Raw genomic sequence first — 25670 nt, forward strand, 5'->3', positions numbered from 1 at the left:
TGGATCATTCATTATTGCCTAGAGACCAGCAGCTCCATAGAGGTCTTTGGTGCTATTGGCTCTTTGCTAAACAGGTTTCACAATGGTTATTTTCTGTCTTAACCCAATTTGTACAAAAGCAAAGATGTAAAAAATAGTAAATTATATGGGTATGTTTTTTAGTAACAGGCATTTCATATAATTTAAAAATACAGAACTTTGCTTTAGAACCACATGTAAACTAAATCAATCCAGAAATGTACCGCTGCCAGTTCCATGGTTGCTAACAACTAGTCTCGCTCAACATTTAGGTCTTATAAAGGCCTAAATACATACCACACAAAACAAACATGCAGAATGCAATGAGGGGGATCAGAAGTGAGCTTTATTTCCTCCCGGTGCTGATGGAACTGTGGAGGAATCAGTAATTTAACTCTCCACTGAGATTTCCACTTAAATCAGGGCTCAGATCTATTCCCCATGTTAATGTTTGAATCTGTTCTCCAAGACTGGCTCAATAACTCTTCCAGGAGAAACTCAGTTTTCAAAGCTTTCTTTCCTAGTGAAAGGTCATGTAACATTTGCAGAGAAGGCATTTAGAAGTGCTTTCATTTTGAAAGTTGGACCCTTTTCCCCTCGTTTTCTTGATGTGCTCAGGCTCGACACACAGATGTTACACAGGCTTCACTATAATCTGTGACACTGAGCAGTTATTTCAATTTAAACATAAAAATAGGTATAAATCATTACAATTAAACTAAAGCTTCGTCTCCTCATAATCCTCTATCAAGCTTTATTCATACATGGTACTTGCATAATTTTAAATCAGTTTAAAACCAATTTAGTTAAACTGGTACAAATTCCCACATGGATGCTTCCATGGCGCTTTGGACCTGGTTCATAGCAGCTTAGCTTGGTTAAATTTATATAAGGAAAGAAAATTTAACTGAATTAAGTAAATAATTCAAAAACCATAGTTAGTTAAACCAGTGCAAATCTTTGTGTAGGCAAGGCCTGAGTTCAAATGGACATGAAAACATGAGCTAAATATCTTCATCCACTAATAGTTTAAGATTTTGAAATATCAGTATAAAACTTCAGATGTATTTAGTCTTCACAGCTAGGAAGAAAATTTTGTGAAAGTGACCCGAACACAACTAAAATTCTCCCAAGCAAACAACAAGATTTTTTTTAGCCTAGATTGTATTAAAATATTTGTAAATAAATGCTCAGGGGAAAAAAAACAAAACAGACTCGTGACTAACAGTATTAGCCAAAACAGACCCTTCACATACTGAAAAAATAATCTAATCTACAGATTTTGCTTGTATCAGAACTGAGACAGTTCTCTAAAAGTGGTAAACCCCCCTGCATAAAGAAGCTTTAAATAGCATTGAGGCTTTTGGGGCTAGGCTCAAGGACCTGAGGCTGCTAAGATCCTTGTAAAGAGTGTCAAGCAAAGAAAACTAAAATGCTGTCACCACACATAGGATTATTTTACAAGAAGAGACCACTCATGTTGCTTGCTTCCTTGCCTACTCATATGTTAACCTCCCTTCCAGCCTGGCTCCTCAGTCTCTGTACTTCATGCAGCACTTTTTTTTTAATCTAAAATTTATACATAAAGAACTACAGCTTATTATTTACACCACACACATTTGTTTTTCAGCTGGTGCATAGCAGGGTGCAAGTTTAAGAGAATTATTTAATAATACTGGGTTGGGAGGTCAAAGTTAAGGTTTTGCACTATAGTACAATTGTTTTTGCTCATGAATATAATGAATGCATTCACTGCATGTTTAGTCATTTGACATGCCTTTAAATGTATATTTGAGACATAATAGTGATAAAAAACTAATACAGATAGTGTCCTTTCCTCCCATATTCTATCAATGCAGAACACCTCTGAATGGCCTCTGCTAGGTTTTCTTGCTAAAGGAAGCATAGGCAGAAGGCAGGTGGGCATCTTAAAGATTAACTGATGTGTTGTTCTTTTGTATGATCGCAGAAATTTGGATTGACCTTGGTTTTAGGAGGCACCAGCTGATCCAGACAGTATCAGCTCATCTTTAGCTACCTCATTGGTTCAGCAACTTGGATAAGGCTTAAATCTTGCTCTTCTGTTGATACTTTGATTTTATTGTATTCATGCTACTACTTTCTATTTTCCTATCTATGCTGTTCATGTGCATAAACAAATCCCACAAAGCTCAGGAAACTGACTTTACAAACTAGGCTTATGCCCTATCATTTGGGCAGTAAGGCATTTATTGCAAGATCATAACACTTCACTGTTCAAACAAAGTGGGTTTTATGACCATTCTCCAACTGAATTTTGCTCCTGTCTCGTACCACAGAACAACATTGCCTTTAAGAGAGACTTGCAGCTGGTATTAATGATAGATAGTGTGACATTCATTGTCTACCTATTCAGGTGCTAATGATCCAGGTGCAAAGAGAAGTTGCCAGATGCTCACTGGAAAAAAATTAAAGCAACTGTCACCTATATAAATGACCTAGAAGAGGGAGTACACAGAGAAGTCTCAAAGTTTGCAGATGATACAAAATTACTCTGGGTAGTCAAATCCCAAACTAATGGTGAGGACAGAGCTGCAGAAAGATCTCATGAAACTAAATGAGCTAGCAAAAAGGTGTCAGATGAACTTTAATGTTGACAAGTGCAAAGTAACACACATGGGGGAAAACATTCTCAAGTATACATACATATTGCTGGGCACTGAGCTAGCTGCTATGATGCAGGAAAAAAAAACCTTGTAGTCATTGTAAACATTTCTTTAAAAACAAGGTCTCAATGTGCAGCGGTGACCAAAATAGCCAATGAAATATTCCATTAAGAAGGAAATTGAAAAGAAAATGGAAAAAACATCATTATGTCACATAAATCTATGCTACATCCATCTTTTGACTACTGTCTAGAGTTCTGGACTCCCTCTCTCAAAGATAATGTATTAGGTTAAGAAAGGTTACACAGAAGGGAACAACGATTATCTGAGGTATGGAGCAGCTGCTGTACCAGGATTGACTAAAAAGGCTAGGAGTCCTCAATCTAGAAGAAGGTTGGGGGTGGGTATGATAGGTTTATAAAATCATGAAGTAAATAGGGAATTTTTATTCACCACATCACAGAATACAAGAACTGAGGGGTATCTGCCGAAATCAACAGGAAACAGGTTTAAAACAAACAAGAGGTAAGGCAATTTTTTTTACACAATGCATACTGAATTTTTGAAACTCACTGCCACAGGAGGTTGTACAGGCAGGTAGTATAACTAAGTTCAAAAATAGGAGTAGAGAAATTAATTAGTGAGAGCTATTAAATAGCTATTCCTAAAGCAGTGTTGGTAGATGATAGGTGATGGATCACACTAGACATGTACACACAGGGCACTTTTACGTGCGGTCCGACACGTTCCAATGAGAACGCGGCGGAGCAGACTTGATGCAGTCTCCTGGAGCATTCTAATCAGAGTGCTCCACCCTGCTGCAGCCTCTCGTGTGTTCAGTTTCCTCAGCTGGTTGAACAAGCTTTAGTTAAAGCACCCCCACTGCCATTTTGAAATGCAGGATGCTGAATAAACAAGATGCTGTGGACATTTTAATTAGAGAGGACCCTGAGAGCAGCTCTAATTAAAACGCCCCACGTGTATGTACAGACACCCATACTCTCCTTCTAAATCATATACTGCTTGCTACTGTTGGTGATAGGATATTAGTCTAATCAGTGGTTTTCACCTGTGGTCCACAGGCTATGTCTAACAGGTCCATGAAAAATTACTATGATCCATCAAAAGTAAGTGAATACCCACACTTAAAATTCATAGGGGTCTAACATCTCCAGTCAACATTTTTTAGGGGTCCACTAATGAAAAAAGTTTGAAAACCACTGGGCTAAATGGATCTGACCCAGTACCTAACTTCTTATGTAGAATGTAAGCAAAACATTTTGATAATTAGTTTTCCTTTGTGAAATTTGTAGGAGGTATCACCTCTCAACTCTTTTCAAAAGATAATGAAATCTTTCTTTGTGCTGTGAAATATCACCCTGGTTAAAATTAGTGTTTACTCATAAAACAAGCAACAATCAAGAGTGTTAGGAACACTAAACAGTACCTAAACTTTGAGCTTTTCACTTTCCCCTTTTTTTTTAAATCAGCAATTCCTTAGACAAATTATAGATAAGCGAGGCAGCCTTTGGGAGTCTTGTGCTATATTTGTACCTCCTTCTTGGCAAAGAAGCAGCCCTCCCACCCCCTCAGTTTGCTTCTCCTCTGCACTGCTCAAGTGCAAAAGAAAGTGCCACTGGGGCATATACTCAGCACCCCTCTAAACCATTTAATTGCTGGGCTTGGGAACAGCAGAACAGGAGCCAGTGTGCCAGATTTGTTTCTCACCTGTGGTCCTGGGCTTGGTGGGCAGATGGTTCACATGTGACAATGGTTTTCTTTTGAATCAGTTAAAAGCCTAACTCAGAAAGTGAAAAAGGAATTCTATATTGGTTTACAAGACAAAGCAATCCTCAAATGAAAAACTACGGAGATGTAAATGACCAAAAAAGTCATTATGTATATGGTCCGGTTCACCAAGCTACTTCAGCACATGCCTGACTTTAGCACACAAATAATTTTGTGGAAGTTAGCAGGGACTTCTTATGTGCCTAAAATTAAGCATATACCAAAATACCTTTTTACAGTGAGGCTTACTTTTAATATCTCTGGAGAGGTCAAGCTTCTGTACCACTTAATTCCTCCAACTATTAACAGCAAACATTTTATATATTATGCAAATTACATAAGATGACCATGGTACTTGTGTGACTAAATATACTCTGGGTTAGAAGTGCATGTCAAAGAGGATTGCATCAAAGCTAACAAGTGACTTTGCTCAAAAGGCTTGACCAAGTCAGAAGTGACCAGACATCTAATTAAGGCCATATTAAGGGGTAAGGGGAAAAAGGCTGACCATCCATTTGGCCCTCGCTGTTCCATGAATATTTCTCTTAGGTGCAGTAATATTAGCTTTGCAGTTCCTAGATACTCCTCCAATAAGATTTTTGAGAACAACCATATGCAATACATTTTTACTGCACTGAGCATTCCTTCATTGGAATTATAGGTAATTTTAAGCCAGGTACAAATACTTCTGATCTTATTTGAACCTTCTAGATTTACGCTGTAAAAGTCATGTATATGCTAATTGATGGCTATATTTTAGAAAATAACCAAACAGTAAGCACTACAACCCTGTTAAATCATGAAAAATTTATTGTAGTTACATATACATGGAGTTAAAATATTCAGTCAATAGTGTTTCTGAACAAGCATTTCAGTTAAACAAGAACCTGTTAGTGTCAGTAGCTAAGCAGAAATTTAACCTACGGTTAGTGTTTTGTCTTTATTTGGTAACTCATTTCTACTATGTATATACAGAATTTATTCTTGTTAGAATGCCAAGACATATTGCAACATTTACATTCCTCATATAAAATGATGTGTAATGTACATTTTCAGCTTGGTGCAGATATATAAATATGTACAAAATAAACATTATTGTAGTTAACATACTTAGACCAGGCTTTGTTTAGCAACACATCAAAATCAGATGCACATAAAAATTAAGTCAAAATGATTTTAGAAACATTTGTGACCATTAATTTGTCTATAAAATAGTACAGATGAAGGCCTATATTTTGAGTCTTCTGTGAGCCTCCAAAAGTATTGTTTAATTAAAAACAAACAAAACCAAAAAGCACAAGATAATCAGATATAAGCTATGATCAGATGGTTTGCTAACATCCATCTTGATCACAAATGTAAAAAGTACACATTTGTTCAGAGCATAAAATATTGCACAAGAGCAGTTTCTTTTGAAGAAAACATTTCCCATGTTTATGAACTGCAAAATGGTTTTTAAGCATTGAAGAAATTAATATTTGCATTTTCTAAAACAAGGAACATTCAATAATACTGTTAGAACTGTCATCCATCAACTTCCTCCCAGCCTACTCTATGGCAATGGTATGTCAGTAGTAAAGATTTGGCAAAGATAAAAGGCAGATATTAAAATGTATATATACATAATGAGCCAGACAAACTCCAGTAGTAATAACCTAAATTCAACAGCCTGGCATTTCTGACCATTTATCCCTTAAAGATATGAAGTCTTAAATGCTAGTCACAGTGATAATCATACAGTGGTAGAGTAGGATTCCATTCTTTTCTGGTTCTTTTCCTTGGGAATAATTTTGTCTGTACTTCCAATACCCAGGACACCCTCTTCAGCATCACTGTCACTGCTGTCTACCACAGTTGCATCCAAAGCCATCTGACCAGTTCTGTGTAACTGAAAGTGGACCCCACTCCTCTGTATGGAGTTAGTTATAAAATCTTCATCAGAAGAATGAAATGACTCATCATCTCCTGTAAAATGGTTGACAATGTGAATCCCATCAAAAGTGGCTTGGTCTGAGAAGACTCTCTGGCCTTTTAGGCATTTGATCTGTTAAAAAACAGAGTTGATATTTAGTTACAGGTTCAGCAATAAAAATAACATGTTTGGGAATAAGTGGTTTTGACATTCTGAAACTGAGTTTCTGAAATTGAGTTCACGTTCAAAACCTAACATCTGAAGTACCAAAAGTCACACACACAAACCTTTTGGCTTGTATCTAAACTTTTGGCTTGAGCAGTGTCTTTTGAGGGTCTATTATGGTTTTCTAAACTGCCTTATTCACTACCCGAGAGTCACTACTTTTATTTTCCTCTCATGTATTACCTCAGGTTGTTTTTCTAGTTAGATGAGAAGTGGGTGGGAAAAACAAAAAAGTTTCTTTCAGAGAGGAATATGGCCAGTGTTTTATGGAAAAGTCAGTAAACAGCATTCACAAGCAATATATTTACTTACACGCACCTTGAAAGATTAAGCAGGTCACTCCCACTACCCAGCTCAACCTCCGCTGAACCACAGGAGGAAAGTTTAGAACCTACCTTCTTGCTCTGAAACTTCTCTCTCCATATAGCAGAGCAGACTGTATTCTCAAAGAGACATACTTTACAAAACAACAATGGTTGTTGAAATAGGTGAAGCGTTCTTAATATTTTCATTTCAAATGCACCACTGGAGTGATAAGCAAACTACTACAAGCACATTATCCATTTCAAAAGTAAAAACGAAACAAAGCCAAGCACGTCCAAATCTTAACTTAACAAAAACTAATCTTAGCTATCGGAAGATGCTCTTGAGGTCAGTTCTTAGAATTTCATGTAGAACAGCTTAGCCACTGAATACGCAGTGTTTGACACCTGCAGAGAGTACCATGCTAAAAAACTCTGAAGATGCAGAAGGGAGTAAAATTGCTCTGCAGAAATATCCTGAGGCCTTGTGAACTTAGAACACCCTATAGGGAGATACATCATGGTCTCCTTTGCAACACAAAGACCTTGAAAACAGTAATAGGACAAAAAAAATCTTAAGATATTCTAGTAAGAAAAACATAAAATTGTGCTCAACACCCACAAATCCATTTTAGGTTTCAAGGTTCTTGGCATGATATTTACCTTTCTACATGGGCCCCACACCTAAATCCCAAGGTGACAGCACCAGGAGAGCTAATCAGAAGAATCTTTTTCACTTGTTTGCTGGGGGCTGGAGGGGTACCCATATAAGCCCCACAAGACCTTGCAAAGGGCGGGAATGGGACTGAGCTGAGATTGATGATAATTCCAGTTGCTTGAATATCAAAACCAAACCATGTAAAGGGCATTATGCTACCACGTCACTCCATAACCTGCAGAAGTAACCATACTGTGGGGGAGAGTTGTGCTGCACTACCCTCAACCTCAGTTTGAAGGCAGGATTTTACTTTTACACAGACTGTGATCACTTGTAATGAAGGCCCTTGTAAAGGCAGTTTTAGAGTGATGTTGTAGCCATGATAGTCCAGGAATTATGCGAGAGGCAAGAATTCTTTGATGGGCGATTATCTTTTGTTGGACCAACTGCAGTGCTGGAATCAAGTTAGACAAGCTTTTGAATTCAAGACATTTTTCATCAGGTCTTCATCATTGCAAAAGCAGGCATTCCGCCATACAAGTCATTTTAGCAAGGTATTCCTCACTGTGTAAATCAGATCAATAAAGTCTTAAGTTATTTTTACTAATGGCAAAATCCCTGAAATCCTATAATATGAACTGCCCAATCACTCACACACCTGTAACTAAGGTATTTCCAAAACTACAGAAGTTTTGATTTTTAAAAGAATCCTTAAAACATTTATTAATGAACAACACCAAAATGGAGCACTGCAAACTAAATGCAACCTGACTCCATTCTTGGTATATAACAAGAAGCCACATGCTTATTCGGTCTGCATTGGTAGAGTATCTGTGCTTTTTTCCAGTTGCCTTATAAGGCTCGAGTCCAAATGCTAGTTTAGGAAAGCCTGGGCAAGAGTTAAGAAGAAAACCTATATTTTCCAGCTCCATCTTTACCACAAGAGCATTCTTCCATCTGAAGGAAAATGCTCGTCCTTCAGGGGCACCCCAGCTTAAGGAGAGCACTTTAGTTAGTATGGATTGCCATAGCAGTGATCTGCCAGCAACATCCTCCTTTGTGAGGGAGGCCACCATTGGTTAAACCCCAATAGATCTTTCAAGTGTTGTGGTTGGTTTTCCTGCCCATAAAGGAAACTAACACTATTAGTTTTTTTTGATCTCACCCTCTCTTCCCCTACCCCCAAAGCCTTCCACCATATTTAAATAAGGCCTGATCATTGCTTAATGAAGCAGTTCTGCAAGGGCTCTGTCCTAATCAGTCTTGGGAAACAAGGCAGACCCATATTCTCTGAGAATTAAAGGGAAAAAGCTCTTAACAGCTCAGTGCCACTGTGGTTTTGTTAACCCTTTAGGAGAACTGAAAATTTGGGTAAAGTTACAGTCACATAATAAAAATATTTAATTTCCATCATTGTCTGCTGGGGTGGCGCAGGCACCATGGTTGACAGACCAGAGGTCACAAGTTTGAAGCCACAGCCGAAGTGCTCATGGCATGGCCCTGTCAGATGAATCTGTAAATTCTGCCAAATACCTTGTCACAAGAAAAAAGAAGGTAAAGACTAGATCTTAGAAATATACCCTCTTACCTGATGCTGACTGCCTCGTCAAGACATGCATGAGGGAAAGAGAAATGTAGAGATTTTAGCAAATTCAAAGGTTTTGCATGTTAAATGCAGCAAATGAAGCCCTAACAAGTTTCTAAGACCAACAGTATTTTTAAGATGCCCCCTTTATATGTATATACAATGAAGAAGAATAGATGTCTAAGTAGTGCTAGAAAAACCTGCTGAAAACATCAGCCAAAAAATTTAAGAAGGCGCAATAAAAGGATGATTGTTCAGAAAAAACATTAAGATAAATGTATATTCTTAAATTACAAATATAAATATTCTAATATTGGTAAGATTTTTGATAGATGCTATACCATTAAAGAACATCTGACCTCTAAGCAGTATTTTCTGTTTCCTTTAAACATTAAAGTAACTAATTCCTGCATTGAAGTTATAAAGTTCTAAAATGGTCAGGAACTATACGTCAAAGGAGAAATAAAAATGTTTGCTAAGCAAGGTTTGTCTAGAAACATTCAAACTGTTTACTATTAACCAAGCACTACAGATTAAACTTCAGATCACTGCATGGGTAGTTTTCAGTTGAATAAAGCTGGGTCAGAACAGGAAAAGGAGTATTCATGTAGAACATCAACACTGATTTTAAATATTTTAATCTTAAAACAGGAACAGTCTGAAGCAATCTAAGTCTTTGTTCTTCTGTACCTTGGTAACATTTCCTGGTTATAAAATAGTCATGATTAAAAAGAAAACTGAAACTTCATGCTAGCCATATCCAATTAAAGAAAATCATCATTAACATTTTTTTAACTATCTGCCTACATAACCCGATACAAAGCTGCCATCCTTACATCTGCATGAGGCAAAACTATTAGCCAAAAAATTCTGGTAAGCAATTGAAAATATCAGTAAATTGAGCATAAGAGCTATTAAATTCTGTTGAAATTATGCACAGGTAAAATATTTAATCTGAGAACATAAAACATATTAAAATTTCTTTCCTGAGAACCTGGAGATTGTCCATGGCACCTAATGAAATGTAAATTCCCTTCCTTATTGGATTCACAACACTTCGCATCTACCTAGTGATATTAAGTAAAATACAGTTTAAGATGCTCATAACAATTTAGGCAGAGACAGATGGTTCTTCAGTTGTTGAAAGAAAATACTGAAACAGTGCACATTCTTTTTAAAACTCTTGCCTACTTCTTCAATACATCTATTATTTTGGTAAGCATTTGGGTCAGAGGGAATAATGAGCAGTTGGCAAGGAAAATACACTTTTAATTAAAACTTATTGTTGAAGTTCTCCTCAAAGGCGAGTTATAAACACAAATATTTTCACTCTAAGATACCTTTAACCTTTATCAGCTCAGAACATTAATTTTCTTTCCAGAAGGTTCGGCCAAGGGGTTTCTAGTGTTTCCTTTAAGATGTGAAGGTTACACTTCCACAGCAAGTCACATTCACTGCAAAACCATCACAGCTTGAATTCTGCTCCAGTAGACAACAGAAGCAAAATCTAATCCCTACAGACATCATTATTAACATTACACTACGTAAAGACTTTCTTGCTCAGAAACTATTTTTTAGATACACTGTAACAGTATGTATAGATTTCCTTGCACTTTCCTGGAGACCTGATAAAGATTCTATCACAACAGGTTGAAATGCAAGCTGTAATTTTCCTAGCTGTTCGCTGAGCGTTGAGCAGGCATAGAGCAAGAAAAAAAGTGAAGATCTGACATTTATAATTTTTAAAAAAGCAGAAAAGACAGACCTTTGTGGGAAACCCCAATATATGGCTGTAAGAAGTACAACACCATTCTTTACCCTTGTAGCTCACGTTAAGAAACCAAATAACCTTCCTCCCTCACCTCATTTAACTTAACATGCATTATAACCTGCAGCTTTAGTATTTTTTTTTTGTTTCCTGGCATATGCGTGGGCTCTAGTAATGGGCTGCCTATAGCAGTCACTATTTAGAACAGTTCTGTAGGTTTTTCAGCAGGGCAGACTGCAGTATAGGGTGTAAGATTCTAAATAATCACGTTATCTAATTAAGAGTAGAGTCTCTAAGAGTGGCTAATAAAGCAAAGCAGGCAAAAGTGGAAGCTGCAGCTTTGACAATCTGAAACATGGGTATTATAGATTAAAGACACAGGAAATGCCTTGATCGGGCACACAAACACTGTGCAGCAGCACACTCTCAAAACTTCTGTTTTTAAGTTTTGTTTTCTTTCGTTAGTCATGAGTAGTCTAGCATTCAGTACTTCTATAAAAACTAAGGTATAAATGACCTGTGGTGTGCATTTCAGCATTGAACTGAATTTACTTGTTTTAAACTTTGTTCCCAGAAGGTGATTCAGGCAGTTCTATCAAGTAAAAAAGAAGTTCTTTGGCTCCACCTGTACTGAAGTTTCTTTAAATAACATAGCAAAAACATCTGAACATCAGTCCAGCTCAACTGTTTGGCTGGTCAGCATAGCCGAAGCCAAGTCAGGTCGTCTGAGCCATATTTAAAGAATACATTGAGGCCCAGGTTGGTACATTTGAATATTTAATTGGGTCCAGCATGCTTGAAATGGGAACACAGCAACATCTACAACGGAGACATTCAGTGACATGCATTTCTAAAAACAGTTTGAACATTTATTTTAACAGATACAAAGTAAATAGAACTGTTTAAATTAATAACCCCTGCTCTTGTATAAGTGGGAAGTACAGGCAGCTACAGAAGCCATATTTGTCTTACAGTAAGATAACATATTCTAGTTTAGGGTTTGATAGTACCTCCAAGCACCTTCTACATAAATACCAGTTTGGCAGTACAAATTCCTGGAGTAGGGGGGTTGATTTGTTGGATTTTTTTGGACAAAGAATGAAAGGACAGATAGAAAAGCATTGGTATTGTATTTTCATTATGGGTGAAAGTTCTCGAAGAGAAAGACATTTCCTAATGGTGCTTTCCCATAGGATTTGTCCCATAAGTAGATCCTTTGGAGTGAGTTTTTTTCCCCAATGCTCTCATTTCACACTAAATTTTGTAATAGGCATTGGCTCAGCAGTTTACAGACTGAATTTCAGTTTTCAGTATAGCAGAGGTTTGATCTAATAATTAGTTTTGACAATTAAACACAACCTCAAACAGGCAATAGAAGCCGTCCAGAACCCAGTACAACACCTGAACAAGGATTAGATGCTATCAGAGCCCAAACCATGGAGACAGTAGATGGCTGTGTTTTTGTATTATATAGTACCCATGCATCATTCCCAATTTCATATCAATATGACCGGCTTTCTTTAAAAAAAATTGCCAAGATTTTCTGGATTTGATAATACCAGTTTAGCTGTAAAGTGGGAGTGAAAAGGGCAACAGTGATAATGTAACTACAACACTGATGAATTGTGAAGATAAAGAATTAACGTCTTAGAATCCATGATTGTCAATATGATAGCCATTGCTAACTGCTAAAGGATGAGATCTAAGAACACTTCTCTTTTCTAAACTATTAACAGTTTGAAACTCATGTAAAATGGGTAATGTGCTGGCATACATATACATACATACATACATACATACATGTATATATACACATATATACACACTAATCCAAAATGAACTTTGATGACCGTATCACTAGACAGAGTTCAAACCATAGCAATGTGTCATAAATGAGCAGCAAAACAGTAACAATAAGTTTCCAAGACTGAGTCATTTCAGGCTTATTTTTATAGCACATATTTAGTACATCTGGCCTTTGCATTTTATATTCTCAACTTCTGTAAGACAGATTCAGTCTCAGTAACAGTGCTTTACAGTGGCTCTAAAAATGCTAGCAAATGTAAATTAAAATTATGCCAAATATATGTAGATGTTATACATTATGAGCTCATCCCCAGTTGTCCAGTTCTGTATTTCAGATTGCTCTGCATTTGGTTTTACATTTCTGAATAGGAGGTTTGGGTTTTTTTTTTAATTTTGTAGAAAGTGGTTTTACAGCTTTATCAGTTAAAGGGCTGAAGAGCCAAAAGGAAACAAGATGCTAAATGTATGCTGCATATCAGCTTTACCAAAGACTAGGCTGCTGTATTGTAAACGTGACAAAGATTAAAACTAGTGACAAATGTTCAGACCAGAAGGTTTCCAGTGAATCAGAACAGGAAACCAATAAAGCGATCAATGGGAGGTCATGACTTCTTGATCACTGCAGTATATATAAATGGTTGAAAACTTTGGTTTTGATCTGCTGCCATGGAATTGCATTAAGCTTTAAAATCCTATAGCAAATGTGTGATTGAGGAAAATACCTTAATAAGGAGCTGAAACAGTTTACAAAAGAAACATGTATTAGAAAATTACAAACAAGATCAATCTAGGAACATTTTTAAAATCTGATTAATTTATTTGGATAAAATTCAACATTATTTTAAAAAATGTTTTAAACTGACCTAGCCTTGGGAAGGTGCTATAAATACCTAGTTGGTAGGCAGAAGGAAAGTTCCCAGAAATTCTTCATACTAGAGGTTCTAATGAAAGTGTTTATTTGGAGTGAGGAAATGGCAACAAAAGTATTTTAAAACAGCATTATGATCACACTGAAAGGACTGCAATTGTCCAGGAATCGTCTTCAGGGAGCTACCTCAACATCTCCCTTTTTTTCTCCCCAGAGTAGGTACCTATAAATAAAAAAAATTACTGAAACCTCAAGCATTAATCAGAGGGTACTGGTTAGTACAGAGACTGCAAATGTACCTGTTATGGGCAATGGATGCTGCAGTTACAGGAAGCGATCACTTCACTTTTTTACCATGTCCTTTTAAAGCAAGAGTTGGCACAGCATTTTTAAGTGGAATGGGAAACTGTTTTTTGCTTCCCATCTCAGAAAAGAATTCTCTCTGTCATGATTGCACCAGTAGAACCAGGGCCAGTCGAAGGATTTTAGGAGACCTAATGAGAGGAACTGTCAATCTTCCTTCATGTAGGAGTATTGTGTATTATCAGTTGGTCTGGAGTCTCCTCCTCCCCACCTCACTGCTGAAGTGGAACCCAGCTGGGAAGCTGTGCACAGCTGTTAATATCCGAAATATGCTTTGCAAAGGACAACTGCTCAATTTGGCTGAGGGTACTAGGTTTCCAGTCACTGGGAAGTTGTGGTGAATTTTCAATCCCTAATTACCACCTCAACCGCTGAGAGAGTGGAAAACATTTTAAACACATCACATATACACAGACGGAAGTAGTCCTATGGAAAGATTAGGTAATTTGACAAAAGCCCTGAGAAGGGCTACAATTAACACAGGATTCACTCATACTCAGTTTCACAATACCATGTTGCTTCAATGCTGTTGAGTTGCTCCTACCTGTGGTCAAAGTTCACACTTGTTACTCATAGGGGATAACAACTGTAAACAGCAAATTAGAAAAGATTTTACAGGCCTTCAGAGAAGCAACAGCTCAAATCAAACTGCTCCCCACCTGAACCACTGGACCTCCTGCAAAAATCAAATGACTGGGGGCCATGGTTTCTAGGGCTGTGCGAAGCTTTGGTCCCCAATTCAATTCGGCAGAGATTAGGCCTGATTCGGTGGCCAAATCTCCAAAGCCAAATCGAATCAGAGGATCCTTTTCTCTCTCCAAATCGAACTGGAACCCTCCAAATCGATTGCAAGAGATTCGGAAGGATTCGATGATTCAGACATAGACATAGTTTTAAATGTTTTTTCTACATACCTCTAGGTAGCAGGCAGCTCTAGCTACTAGGTGGCTCTGTGGCACAATGGATAGCGCACTGGATTTCTAGAGAGTGAAAGGATTCAAAGGATCCAGGTTTAAGTCCCAGTGATGTCACACTTTTCTCTTGCTAGGGTCACTTGATCCCAGGTGACTTCCTGCCTATGGTGGGGGGGCAGGGGGCTGGACATGATGATCTCATGAGATCCCTTCCAGCCCCTAATGTCTATGAAATCTATGGATACTGGGGTGCATGGAATGTCCCACAGGAGCATGGGGGGCACCCCAGTGCACTCAGCAGCAGACCTGGAAGAGGACCAGAAGCACTTCTGGTCCATTTCTGGGTTCACCACAGAGCACGTGGAGGGCCCACCCGCACTCCTGTGGGACACTCCATGTGCTCCAGCATCACAGCATTCAGAAGCCACGCTAGTACCTCGAGGTATGTAGAAAAAACATTTAAAGCTGTCTGTCCGAATCGCTGATTCTCCAAATCAGCATCAAATCTTCAGATTCAGATTTCGTCTGAATCAGGGACAGTGATGCGAATCAACTAATGGAATACTGTCCCCGATTCGGGTCGAATCTGAATCCAAATCGAATAGGGCCTGCTTCGCATACCCCTAATTGTTTCGATGGACAAAAGGCTCATCTGGTATTTCTGTAAAATAAAAGACATGATTTGCGGTATTCAAAAAGGCTTTAAGTAATTTTCAGCTAATTAACAGTCCACAGATTATAGTGGTTTATGGCCTTAAAATCTTAACTGGATCTTTTTGCATTTGTTATTGAAAAGAAAGCTGTGTTCTTTGCATTTATCCATCTCAGTTCTACGTACAAGGAGACAAGGCAGGAAAGCTATGGACTCAAATCCCACGTAGGCTTAGGCCTCAATATCCTTACCACTACAGATGGTACTCTTCACTATTTCCATCATACTAAGAATATGTAGGAAGTGAGCCCTACCATAACCACAGCAGTGAGGCCAGTGATGGAATATGAGCAGTAGTTCAGAATAAGGAGAGATTTGAAATCTGTATGTTTTGCCTTTCAGCTGCAGGGAGGGGAACTGCAGGCCAGGTTATAGCTTTATTAAATCACTATTTGGAGCCTTCAAGAATCTTTGAGGACACCAGTCCAAAAAAGGAACAGCAAAGAGTTAATTCTTGATGTGTAACAAATCCAAAAAGTTACTTCTGTATTTATAAATCAGCTAATAAAGCAATAGAAGGAGGAAAGAATTTGCCTTGTAAATTCAAGTATAAAAATTTCACTCAAATTGGCTATGGGTAAGGCTGCTTAGATTCTTAATTGAAGGACATTTTAAAACTTCAGTATTTGTACTGTGCATAACAAAAACCTGAACTTGCAGACTGTTAGCCTGAGTAAAACAGAGCAAACTCAAACTATAGTATAATTTAAATTTGACAACATGTGTGTTTAGAACATTTAACTAATACCGTAAATAAAATGCTAGTGGCTGTGCACATACAAAAAATGTAATGAAAACTTTCCATTAGGTTCTGTCTGACAGTAAAATTAAGTAGAAACAGTGGAGCAGCTTCTGGAAGCACACCCTGTTACTGTCTATACTTCTCTGTTTTATGGCTGAAAAGTTGTTAATTGGAAAGCCATACAAGAAACATTAAAGAAAGACTATTTATGAAAAGCAACATTTTCCAAGAATGAGAGTTACAAAGAAATGAAACTCACTTGTTAGCTACGGCATCCATATATCTAATTTATTTTACTGGAGTTGTATACAGAACATACAGCTTTAGAAAAGTAATGAAGAAACTCATGTTAAATGAACAAGATCATTTTTGAAGCACTGCGCAAGCCAAAAAGGGTTTATCCTATTTAATATTCTAGAGCATTTAGTCAGAATTCCTCAAGGTGCATCTTTACGCATTCAATAGACAGGTTCTTGATAAATCGGTCAGTATTTACCCCATTTGAATTTTTTGGTTCTGAATTACATAGGCAGTGCTGCAGTTCCTTTTCTGTGTGTCTATCTCATAACCTTCTATTACCAGAAAAAATGCTGTATGCAGAAGAATTTAGATGCTGACTTGCCAAGACAGTCTGAATAATGTATGGGTACAATAAGGACTGGTTCACTCCCTTTCCAGACAGGCATATTCTGCAGCTTTGCAGCTGTGGATTGCACCTTCATTTCACTTAAAAATGGGAATTTCTAAAGACAGACCTACAGCCAACATTTTCATTTGATTTACTATTAAATGCAACTGGACATTACTGACAGGGAAACATTAGTATTATTAGAAATAATATAAAGGAAACTGACACTATCAGTCTTTTTTGATCTCACTCTCCCCCCCCTGCACCCAAAGCCTTCTACCACATTGAAATAAGGCCTGATAGTTGCTTAATGATACCAAGTAAATTCTCACCTTATCTGTGAGAGGTAGCTAGACATGTTAGCTTGAAGTCAGGCAGAAGGCAGGGTAAAGACACACTTTACAAACTAACTAAATCAGAAAGCTGGTGCATCTCTGAACTGTTAGTCTATAATAGGGGTCAGCAACGTTTTTGGGCCGAGTGCCAAAAAAATCTGCAACCTGGACTTGGAAGATGTTGGTGTGCCAAGGCAAATAGGGTAACCATGAGGGGCCCAATCTTTGTTGTGGCAGCGTAGCCCTACCATGCTCCCTGAGGTACACATGCAGCCACTGCTGGCCATGGAGCTGGGTCAGGGCTCTGGACACTGGTGCTCCGGTTGTAGCCTCCCTACTGTATCTGGCTCGGGTCCCAGGCACTTGCTGCCTGCCATGGAGCATGGGCTGCCCGTAGCAGGGCTTGCAACCTCCCTGCCACCTGCTGCAAGCAGCCTGGGCTCCATGGCTGGTGGCAGCTGCCTGGAGCCCAGGCTGGTTGTAGTGTGCCAAGGAAAATGGCCTTACATGCCATGCTTTGGTGCACATGCCAGGGGTTGCCCACCCCTGGCCTATAAGGTGCATCTCTACTCTGCCTTCCATCACCTTTGTGTGTCATTTTCACTGAGGTAAATAGGATTTCAATATGGTGTTCCAGGCTGTCTGCAAACTCAGGATGACAATATTGCGTACATTTACATTGCTCATATTTCTTCATCCAGAAAGAACAAAAAGACTTTTCTGTAAAGAAAACCTGGGCTCTAGAGCACAGATTGACAACCTACTGCCTATGGACTGGATGTGGCCAGTGAAGTGCTTGGATTCGGCTTGCAGTGGCATGGGAAGGGGTGGTCGAAATCAGTTGCACACAGCTCAATCAGGTATATCCCCTCCTCTCCACCCACATTGTGCCAATGATCCTCTCTACAGACTTACAAGGTTAAGTCAAAGTAGTCAGTTAGTGAAATCAAGTATTCTAAGGAAGGCAATTTTATTAAGAGCAGAAAGCTAAGTTAGAACTAATGACATGGTTTTACATTTTTTTTTTTTTTTTTTAGCTACAGTGAGTTGTTAAGCACCATAGGCATCTTCCACCCTTGTAACCATCTTTATTAATATCTAATCTGTGTAACATCAAGGACACATCAAAATACAGGACACAATCACCAAAGAATAAACTTTTTAAATGTGTAAAGTATATTTAACTATGCTGGGTAGACAAAACTGCTACATTAGATTGGATGCTTGCAAACCACATGACCTCACGAATGCTATCTTATCACATCACAGGTTCCTCAGACTGACCACAACCACTTAAATCAGACTCTACCAGCATAAAGGCTCTGCATCTTTGACACGTACTAGTAAAGGAACTACGTTTTTAGCTGTCCAGTAGCTTTGCAAGAGCTTTGCTTGTGGGGAGGGCAAATCTGATGGTCTCTTGTCCAACTGTGCTTGCAAGATATGGTACAAGAAAAAGCACATGATTTATTGCACTATAAACTTCAACCACAAGCGAAATGCTTACGCTTTGTAAATCTGAGGGCTAACATATTTCCTTTCAAGTGACAGCATTTGTTATCAAGCAGAAAAACATTTAAACACAGCCACTTATTTTGAAAGCATTTCTGTTAAGTAAGCAAAAATTAAAAGTAAAACAGTGAACAAATTATATTTAGGTGAATAATGTAAATCGATCTTTTACTCAACCCTGTGTAGAAATATTACTTAGAATCCTATGAGTTAATAGAATAAATTTAACCAGTTGAACAATTTTAGTTTTATAATAATGTGTGCAATTTAAAATTGATTGAAAAATTCTTCCATGAAAGCATGAACCTGACTAGTATTACTGCAAGTTAAGAGGGGTTGATAATGACAGCCAAAGTGAGAACACTGCAACCAACAAGTGACATACATAGAAGACTGATAAAGCAAACACCTAGTGGACATGTCCCACAGTACTGGCATGAAACAAGCATAAATCCTATACAGCACAAAGGCAAATAGTACACCCAAAGCCACCATTTATGTTTCCTAAAACTTCAGTAGAAAGGGAGAACTAATCAACAAGAGACCACACAGGCTGAAAATAATTTTTTAGCTGTAAGTAGATCACAGAGAAAACATTTGGGGGCTATCTTTTTAGAACTGCTATTCTCTCCATGTTTGTTGTGATACAAATTACTTGGGTGGGGTTTTGTTCCAAAGATACCTAAATATTACTGATAAACCCAATCCCATCCCAACTTCAGATGCCCAGTGTCTGCTCTATCTGAAGAAAAGGAAATAGATGGCAAACGTGGTATGGATGGGAATCTTATTTACAATACGTTGGAGTTGCTAGATTCTACTTTTCCAAACAAAAATTATACTAAGTTTCACAAAAAATGCAATAAATAGCCTTAAAGAAATCTAAAGGAAACATGGCTACACCTATGCAGTGTAGAGTTGCCCACGTTAGCTAACCTGGGTACCAGTAGCAGTGTAGATGTTGTAGCATGTAGCTTAGTACAGACTAATTTATCTTTTTTCTTTACATGGTCAACAGGTGTTTCAGATAAGGGATTATTGATTCTAACAAACAATCAATTATTCTGTAATGAAGCCTATGCATTAAAACTGGGAATATTACTTTCCTCTTAGTGAGCTACTGTACTTATGTCTGTCTTGTACACATATTGGCATAAATATAATGGTCATGGAGGAATAGTGGTCAAGGATTATAAACAGAGGTCTAACTAGGCAATCACATACATATTTAGGCACCCAAGCAAAGCTCATTTTTCCAAGAGAACTATGAACCCACCAGCCACCCTGGCCTCAAAGGTTTAAAATTATCTTAAAATTTTCCTTTCATAAGGCTATTTGACACTTATAACATTGGGTTATATTTTTAATGAGAAGGTAGATAGCTCTTAGTCCCACAATTATTTACTTAGATTCATAAAGTTTAAGGCCAGAAAGGTCCATCTGGTCTTCTATGCATCACAGGTCATTACATTTTACTGATTTATCCCTGTGCTGAGCCCATAGGCCACGTTCAAATGAGCCTGGAAGTTTGGTATGAGGTGCTGCAGACCCATCTGCAGCGCCACACACTGCATGTGCAGGTGTTCCCCTGTGCCTTAAAAAAGTGGGCCAATGCACATGGCAGCAGGATATGCCACCCAAAACTGAAGCCTGGCCTGCCAGAACCAGGCTCTGGTTGCCAGCCAGGCAAGCTCCCAGCTGCAGGAGTGCCACGGCTGCACCTCCAAGGCCCCAAGGTAAGTCTGCTGGGGCCAGCACAGTTGCTGGCCCCAGCCTCCCCTGCCCCACATGGGGTAACCTGCCATGTGCCAGGCATTCCCTGGGGACAAGCAGCAGCAGCACAAGGTGTGCTGCTGCTTGTCCTCAAGGAAACAAACATTTATGCTCGCGGGGATGCAGCCATAGAGTTTATCCTTTACATTGACCTTCACAGTTTAATTTCCTTTGTTGCTTCTTTGGCCATCTGTCTAGATTTTCATTCTTGAAATTAACAAGTTACAAAATGTCCTCTTACCCATAGCTTTAGCTACATCTCAGATTACTCCTCTGGTCATATCTTATGCATTATTTATCCCCCGAGTAATTACTTAAAGCCTCTTGACTTTTATTTACAAACAGAATCTTTTAAAAGCATGGTATTCAATCTCCAACTTTTATGTCTGTTTTCATTAAGCCAATCTTAAAGTGTTAGCTGAACAGGAACATGATCTAAACAAAAGATAATACCTATATCAGAATCTGTCACTGGCTGCATTAGGTTCTTAGAACATAGTATCAGATCAATTCTATGATATATCATATGTGAGTGGGAGTGGAAAGAGTAATGAACTGAGTGGCCACTAGTTATTTGAAAGAAACAAGTTTCTTATGTGTTGAAAATAGGAAATAGCTCTTTTTTTAAACCATTTTTATCTACTTTATCTACACAAAGATTTAGGATACAGTTAACTTCCCTCTAAATAAATTTCACCAAAACATTTTCTAAGATAGCACTGAAATGGTTTTAGGGTAATGTTCCTATTAGCCATCTTATTACCTTTTTCTACGATACTCTACATAAATACTGCTAGGGTCATAGGTTTGATCCCTGTATGGGACACAACACCTTTCTTGCCTCAAGCAGGGAGTTAGACTAGAAGACCTCTTGACGTCCCTTCTGCCCTACTTCTCTATGGTTTCTATAAAACAGATTGCTAAAAAGTACACATCTTTAATCATTTCGAACGGAATGGAAACCATGCACTGGGATTTCCATTTTCATTAGAACATAGGAAACATGTTCAAGACTCAAGACCTAAAAAGCCAGCTTCCATCCTTACTTCTTCTCTAATATTTTGGGATCGTCCAATTTGTAAAAGCACAACATTAAAGTACTCCTTGAATGAAAATAAATCTATTTTGGGCCTTGATAGCTTGTACTAATGCTGCAATAGTGAACAAAGTAAAGAACTAAGCAGTTGACCATTTATTCTAAAGACAATCACTGTGGTCATGTTTTAACTATCGCAAACAACAAATCTGAAAACAGGAATAAAGGGCATGAAGAAAAAAAGGCAGCACAATTCAGAACCATTTGCCTTGCTTCAACTGGCATTCCTTATAAATTAAGCGATGTTTGTTAAACTTTGCTGTTAGCTCAATTGAGTTCTTCATTTATTCATCATTTATGTTCCCTCGAGTGCCAAGGTATGTAGGACAGAAAATACCAGAAGCTTCTAAAGTATCTTGGTCCTTCCAATTTTAAGATAAAGGCATTTATAAACATGCAACTACCCTGAACTCTTAGAAAACACACGAGGATCTACAAAGTCTTCCAAACAGAAATCACTCTTAACTTAGGAACTGAAAGATTCAAAATTGCCCCCAAAAAACTATTACTATTGTTATAAATAATACTTAAGTGGACAGCAACAGCTATTTATGTAGACTAAAGATGTTAAGTGATTTCTGTCTGCAAGAAAACACAATCTGCATTTAAACTATTTTATTGGGGAAGTAAACCCTTAAAAATTGTAAGTAACCAAGGACTATTTTTACAAAAGATGAAAGAACTCTTTTGTATAAATTTCACTGTTAGACTGTTCTCCAGTTGGAGGTCCAGAAGTTGTTCTTAACTACCAGCCTAGAGAAATACTCTGTTTAAAAAATTAAAACTTTAAACAGATTTTTCAACAGTCATGCTCACCGTCCTCAGTGATAACGTATAAAATTGCTAGCTGCCATGACTGAAATCCTGGAGTCAGAAACTTAAGCTTCAAAGGCGGACTGAGAGTCTCTTGTTTATCGCATTACATCTTGTAAATTAAAATTTGTATCATACATACATAAAAACAGTGCAACTGCAGACAAGAGCTTCAGAGTAGTGCCTTAAGAGCAAGAACTCACTGTCTGGTGTTTGATGGAATCATCAGCTGTTACATTTCTTGAACTTGGGGTTTTAATAAAACAGATCCTTATATAACTACAGTGACAATTTATTTGCAACTTTCAAAAAGAGCTACTACTCCAGGGGTGGGCAAAATGTGGCCTGGGGGCCAGATGTGGTCTGCCAGGCCATTCTATCTGGCCCGCGGGGCCCCTAAAAAGTTTAGAAAATTAATATGAATCTGCCATGGGCTGCCTGTCATGCGGCCCTCGATGGCTTGCCAAAACTCAGCAAGCGGCCCTCTGCCCAAAATAATTGCCTGCCCCTGTCTACTCAAACATGCAGCACAATCCTATTATTCTTACCATGTATCCTTCTAAATCTATGCATTTTTGCATAATGTTCCAAAATACTATGAAAGCCAACTACACTGTGCAGGCCAGGCAAGGCCAGCCTGCACCACGTATAGCACAAGCAGCTTCTGTTTGAAGCACATGGCAGATTGAAGAAGGGACAGGCAGCATAGTGACAAATAGGGCAGGGAGCAGAAAGCTTAGGAGCAGAAAGCTTAGCAGCCAATCAGGCAGTGAAAGGGGATCAGAGTGGCACTTGGGGAGGGTGTAGGGCTAAATCTGTGGCATGCCTGCCAGAAAGGTCCCCTCACTGGTGTGGACCAACCCCTGTATTGGGAAAGGCACTGAACTTCTGGCACTGTGCATCCTTGGATGTAATACAACTTATTATCCCCACAAAGCCAGCTCACTGTGGTAGATAGACTATTAAACCTTCTCAGGAAGATACCTGCTCTTAGAGGACAAGGTAAGGCAGAGTCTAATATGTGGGCATGAAAACTGCAGAGAGAATAAACTGACACATTTGAGATGCTGCACAAATATAAATAAATAGTATAAAAATGCAATTAGGTAAATAAAATGTTGTGTTTTCTACTGTGTGAATGATTGCTGTTTTGCCATTTAATTAAAAATGATTTGTGCCACTGAAACAGCTAAAAAATATTACAAAAAAATGTATATTAAACACAATTTCACATGCACAACAAATTCCAATTAAGTAATTCAGCCCTAAATCACAAAATCTGAGACTAAAAACCACTATTCTTAAATTTGCTTCGGTCTCCAAAGGTATCTTGTGGTCTTTGCGGGTAAGCATGTCAATTCTAATCTTTTGTTTCACTCCTGTAATCTAGGTGGCATAAGCCTTGCAACATACAGCAGGAAGTGCAGACAGCTGCTGTGTAATATGTACAAAACGACTAAATGTACAAAGAGCAGTGCATAAAACTGAACCAAAATGTAGGCAGTTTATAAATAATTTAAATCCACTCAGTGTGAATAAAAAGTGCAGAGGCGGTAAAAAACAGATTCCATGAAATTGCTACTGTAGTTTGAGTATGTGATTATACATTAGGCTGGATAGTTTAAATTTCTAAGATGCTTAGTTTGCCTGTAATGCAGCTTTACTCAGTTCAAGCCCAACCCTTCCATGCATCTTTTTAATAGATTACCTTTTACTAAAGGTGGCAGGAAGTTATCAGGATATCTACTTGAAGGTAAAAAACGTGTGGCAAAAGTTGCATTCACACTGTATGCTTAGAATCATGGTCCCCAGTAAATTTATTGCTACTCGGGCTAAGCACAGACATTTGGGGGAGAAGGGGGGAAGGTAAACCTGTTCAAAATGGCAGCCTGATACCAGGTAAGTTGGGATGGGGGGCTAGCAGAGCAGTTGGGGGGCAAGCAGACTGGGGGCGGGGGGGGCAGGTGCGACCCATACAGTGTTGCTGGGATCTGGGAGGGTCTGGTGGGATCAGAGGATCTTGCAGGATCCAGTGGGGTTTGGGGGGGACCACTGGCTATTTTTAGGCCCCGACCCTCCTAGTGAACTTACAACTCCATCCCTCCCACCCCTCTCCCCACCAGGACTTACTTGCTCAGCTCTGGCAGTGGCGAACACTGATAAAAGCAGCTGCACCCGGAGTGGCCTGTGGGACGGAGGCCGGGGAGGACTGGCTAGTAGCAGTGGACAAGGGGCCAGGAAACCAGGGAGCAAAAAACAGCCTAATGCAAGGGGTGGGGGGTGAAATGCACAGCCTTGGGGCTTGGTTTTCCCAGGCCTGGGGCTGCGCAGGGAAAGCATACAGTAATTCCATGCACTGGTTTTAACCTAAATCAAGTAAGTTTGATACTACATGGATCCAGGTTTATCTTAAACCATGTTTCACAATTTTTAAACTGGTTTGTGCACATGGAACTTCTGTACAGCTACAGGCTTAGATTGATTTCTGGTTGCTGAGATTAGGTCCATAAACGTAAGGCCAGCACTGGGACAAGCTAAATTTAAAGTGGGCGGCCATTTTGAACCTGATTTAACCTCCCCAAATGTCTGTATTTAGCCTCAAAGGGCGTGTGTAGACAAAATGGAGGTCCAAAATTGAAGCAGTGGGTTTTCAAAAACACTGCTTCAATTTAGGGCTGATTAAACCCCCATGTTGTGCACACATCCCACTGACTTACCTGCCTCTCTGGCAGAGCGGGGAGAGTGAGCTGCTGGTGGGAAAAGTGGGCCCTGGGCTGCAGGGAAGGGCTGGTGCTTCCCTCTGTGGCAGCTGTGGCCCCCCACACATGGCACCGCCTGCAGGCACCTGGCTTGGGCAGTCCTGGGGGCCATCGCAGCCATGGAAGGAAGCACCGGGCCCCTGCACACCTTAGGCAGGCAAGCAGGCTCAGGGGGGTAGGGGTGGGGGGAGAGGGCGTGAGATCAGGATCGCTGCTTTTCTTGGGCAGAGCTGCTTTCCCGGGCTGCTGTCAAGCCACCTGCAGGGCTTCCTGCAGAGCCATGGAGCTGCATGGAGCCTGGTGGTTCGCTCCAAGGCTGTAGAGACAGCAAACTAAAACTCCTCAAAAGGAGTCTGCCTTTGCTGTTTGGTGTTGTGGTTTGTGTGCTGTGTTCTAGACAAGGTTTTTGTGCGGGTTTTGTCTTCCTGGACTACGATCTGCACTTCTG

At 39.1% G+C, this 25670-nt stretch overlaps 1 protein-coding gene across 6 annotated transcripts in view; it reads right to left on the bottom strand.

Annotated features, from left to right (window-relative positions):
- Window positions 1-5239: 5239 nt before the first annotated feature.
- The window catches only part of EVI5 (ecotropic viral integration site 5), a 170441-nt gene continuing 150010 nt past the window's right edge, over window positions 5240-25670 (bottom strand). For 5 of the 6 annotated variants that reach the window (XM_059728053.1, XM_059728052.1, XM_059728050.1 and 2 more), the window contains one exon: window positions 5240-6495. In XM_059728053.1, the coding sequence (XP_059584036.1) occupies window positions 6184-6495 (312 nt within the window). In that variant the 3' untranslated portion in view covers window positions 5240-6183. Of the gene's footprint in view, window positions 13799-25670 lie in introns of all 6 variants that reach the window. The other variant, XM_019479109.2, reaches the window with a different exon arrangement.

The sequence above is a fragment of the Alligator mississippiensis genome, chromosome 5 (genome assembly GCF_030867095.1).
Source record: "Alligator mississippiensis isolate rAllMis1 chromosome 5, rAllMis1, whole genome shotgun sequence".
In the NCBI taxonomy this organism is placed as follows: domain Eukaryota; kingdom Metazoa; phylum Chordata; order Crocodylia; family Alligatoridae; genus Alligator; species Alligator mississippiensis.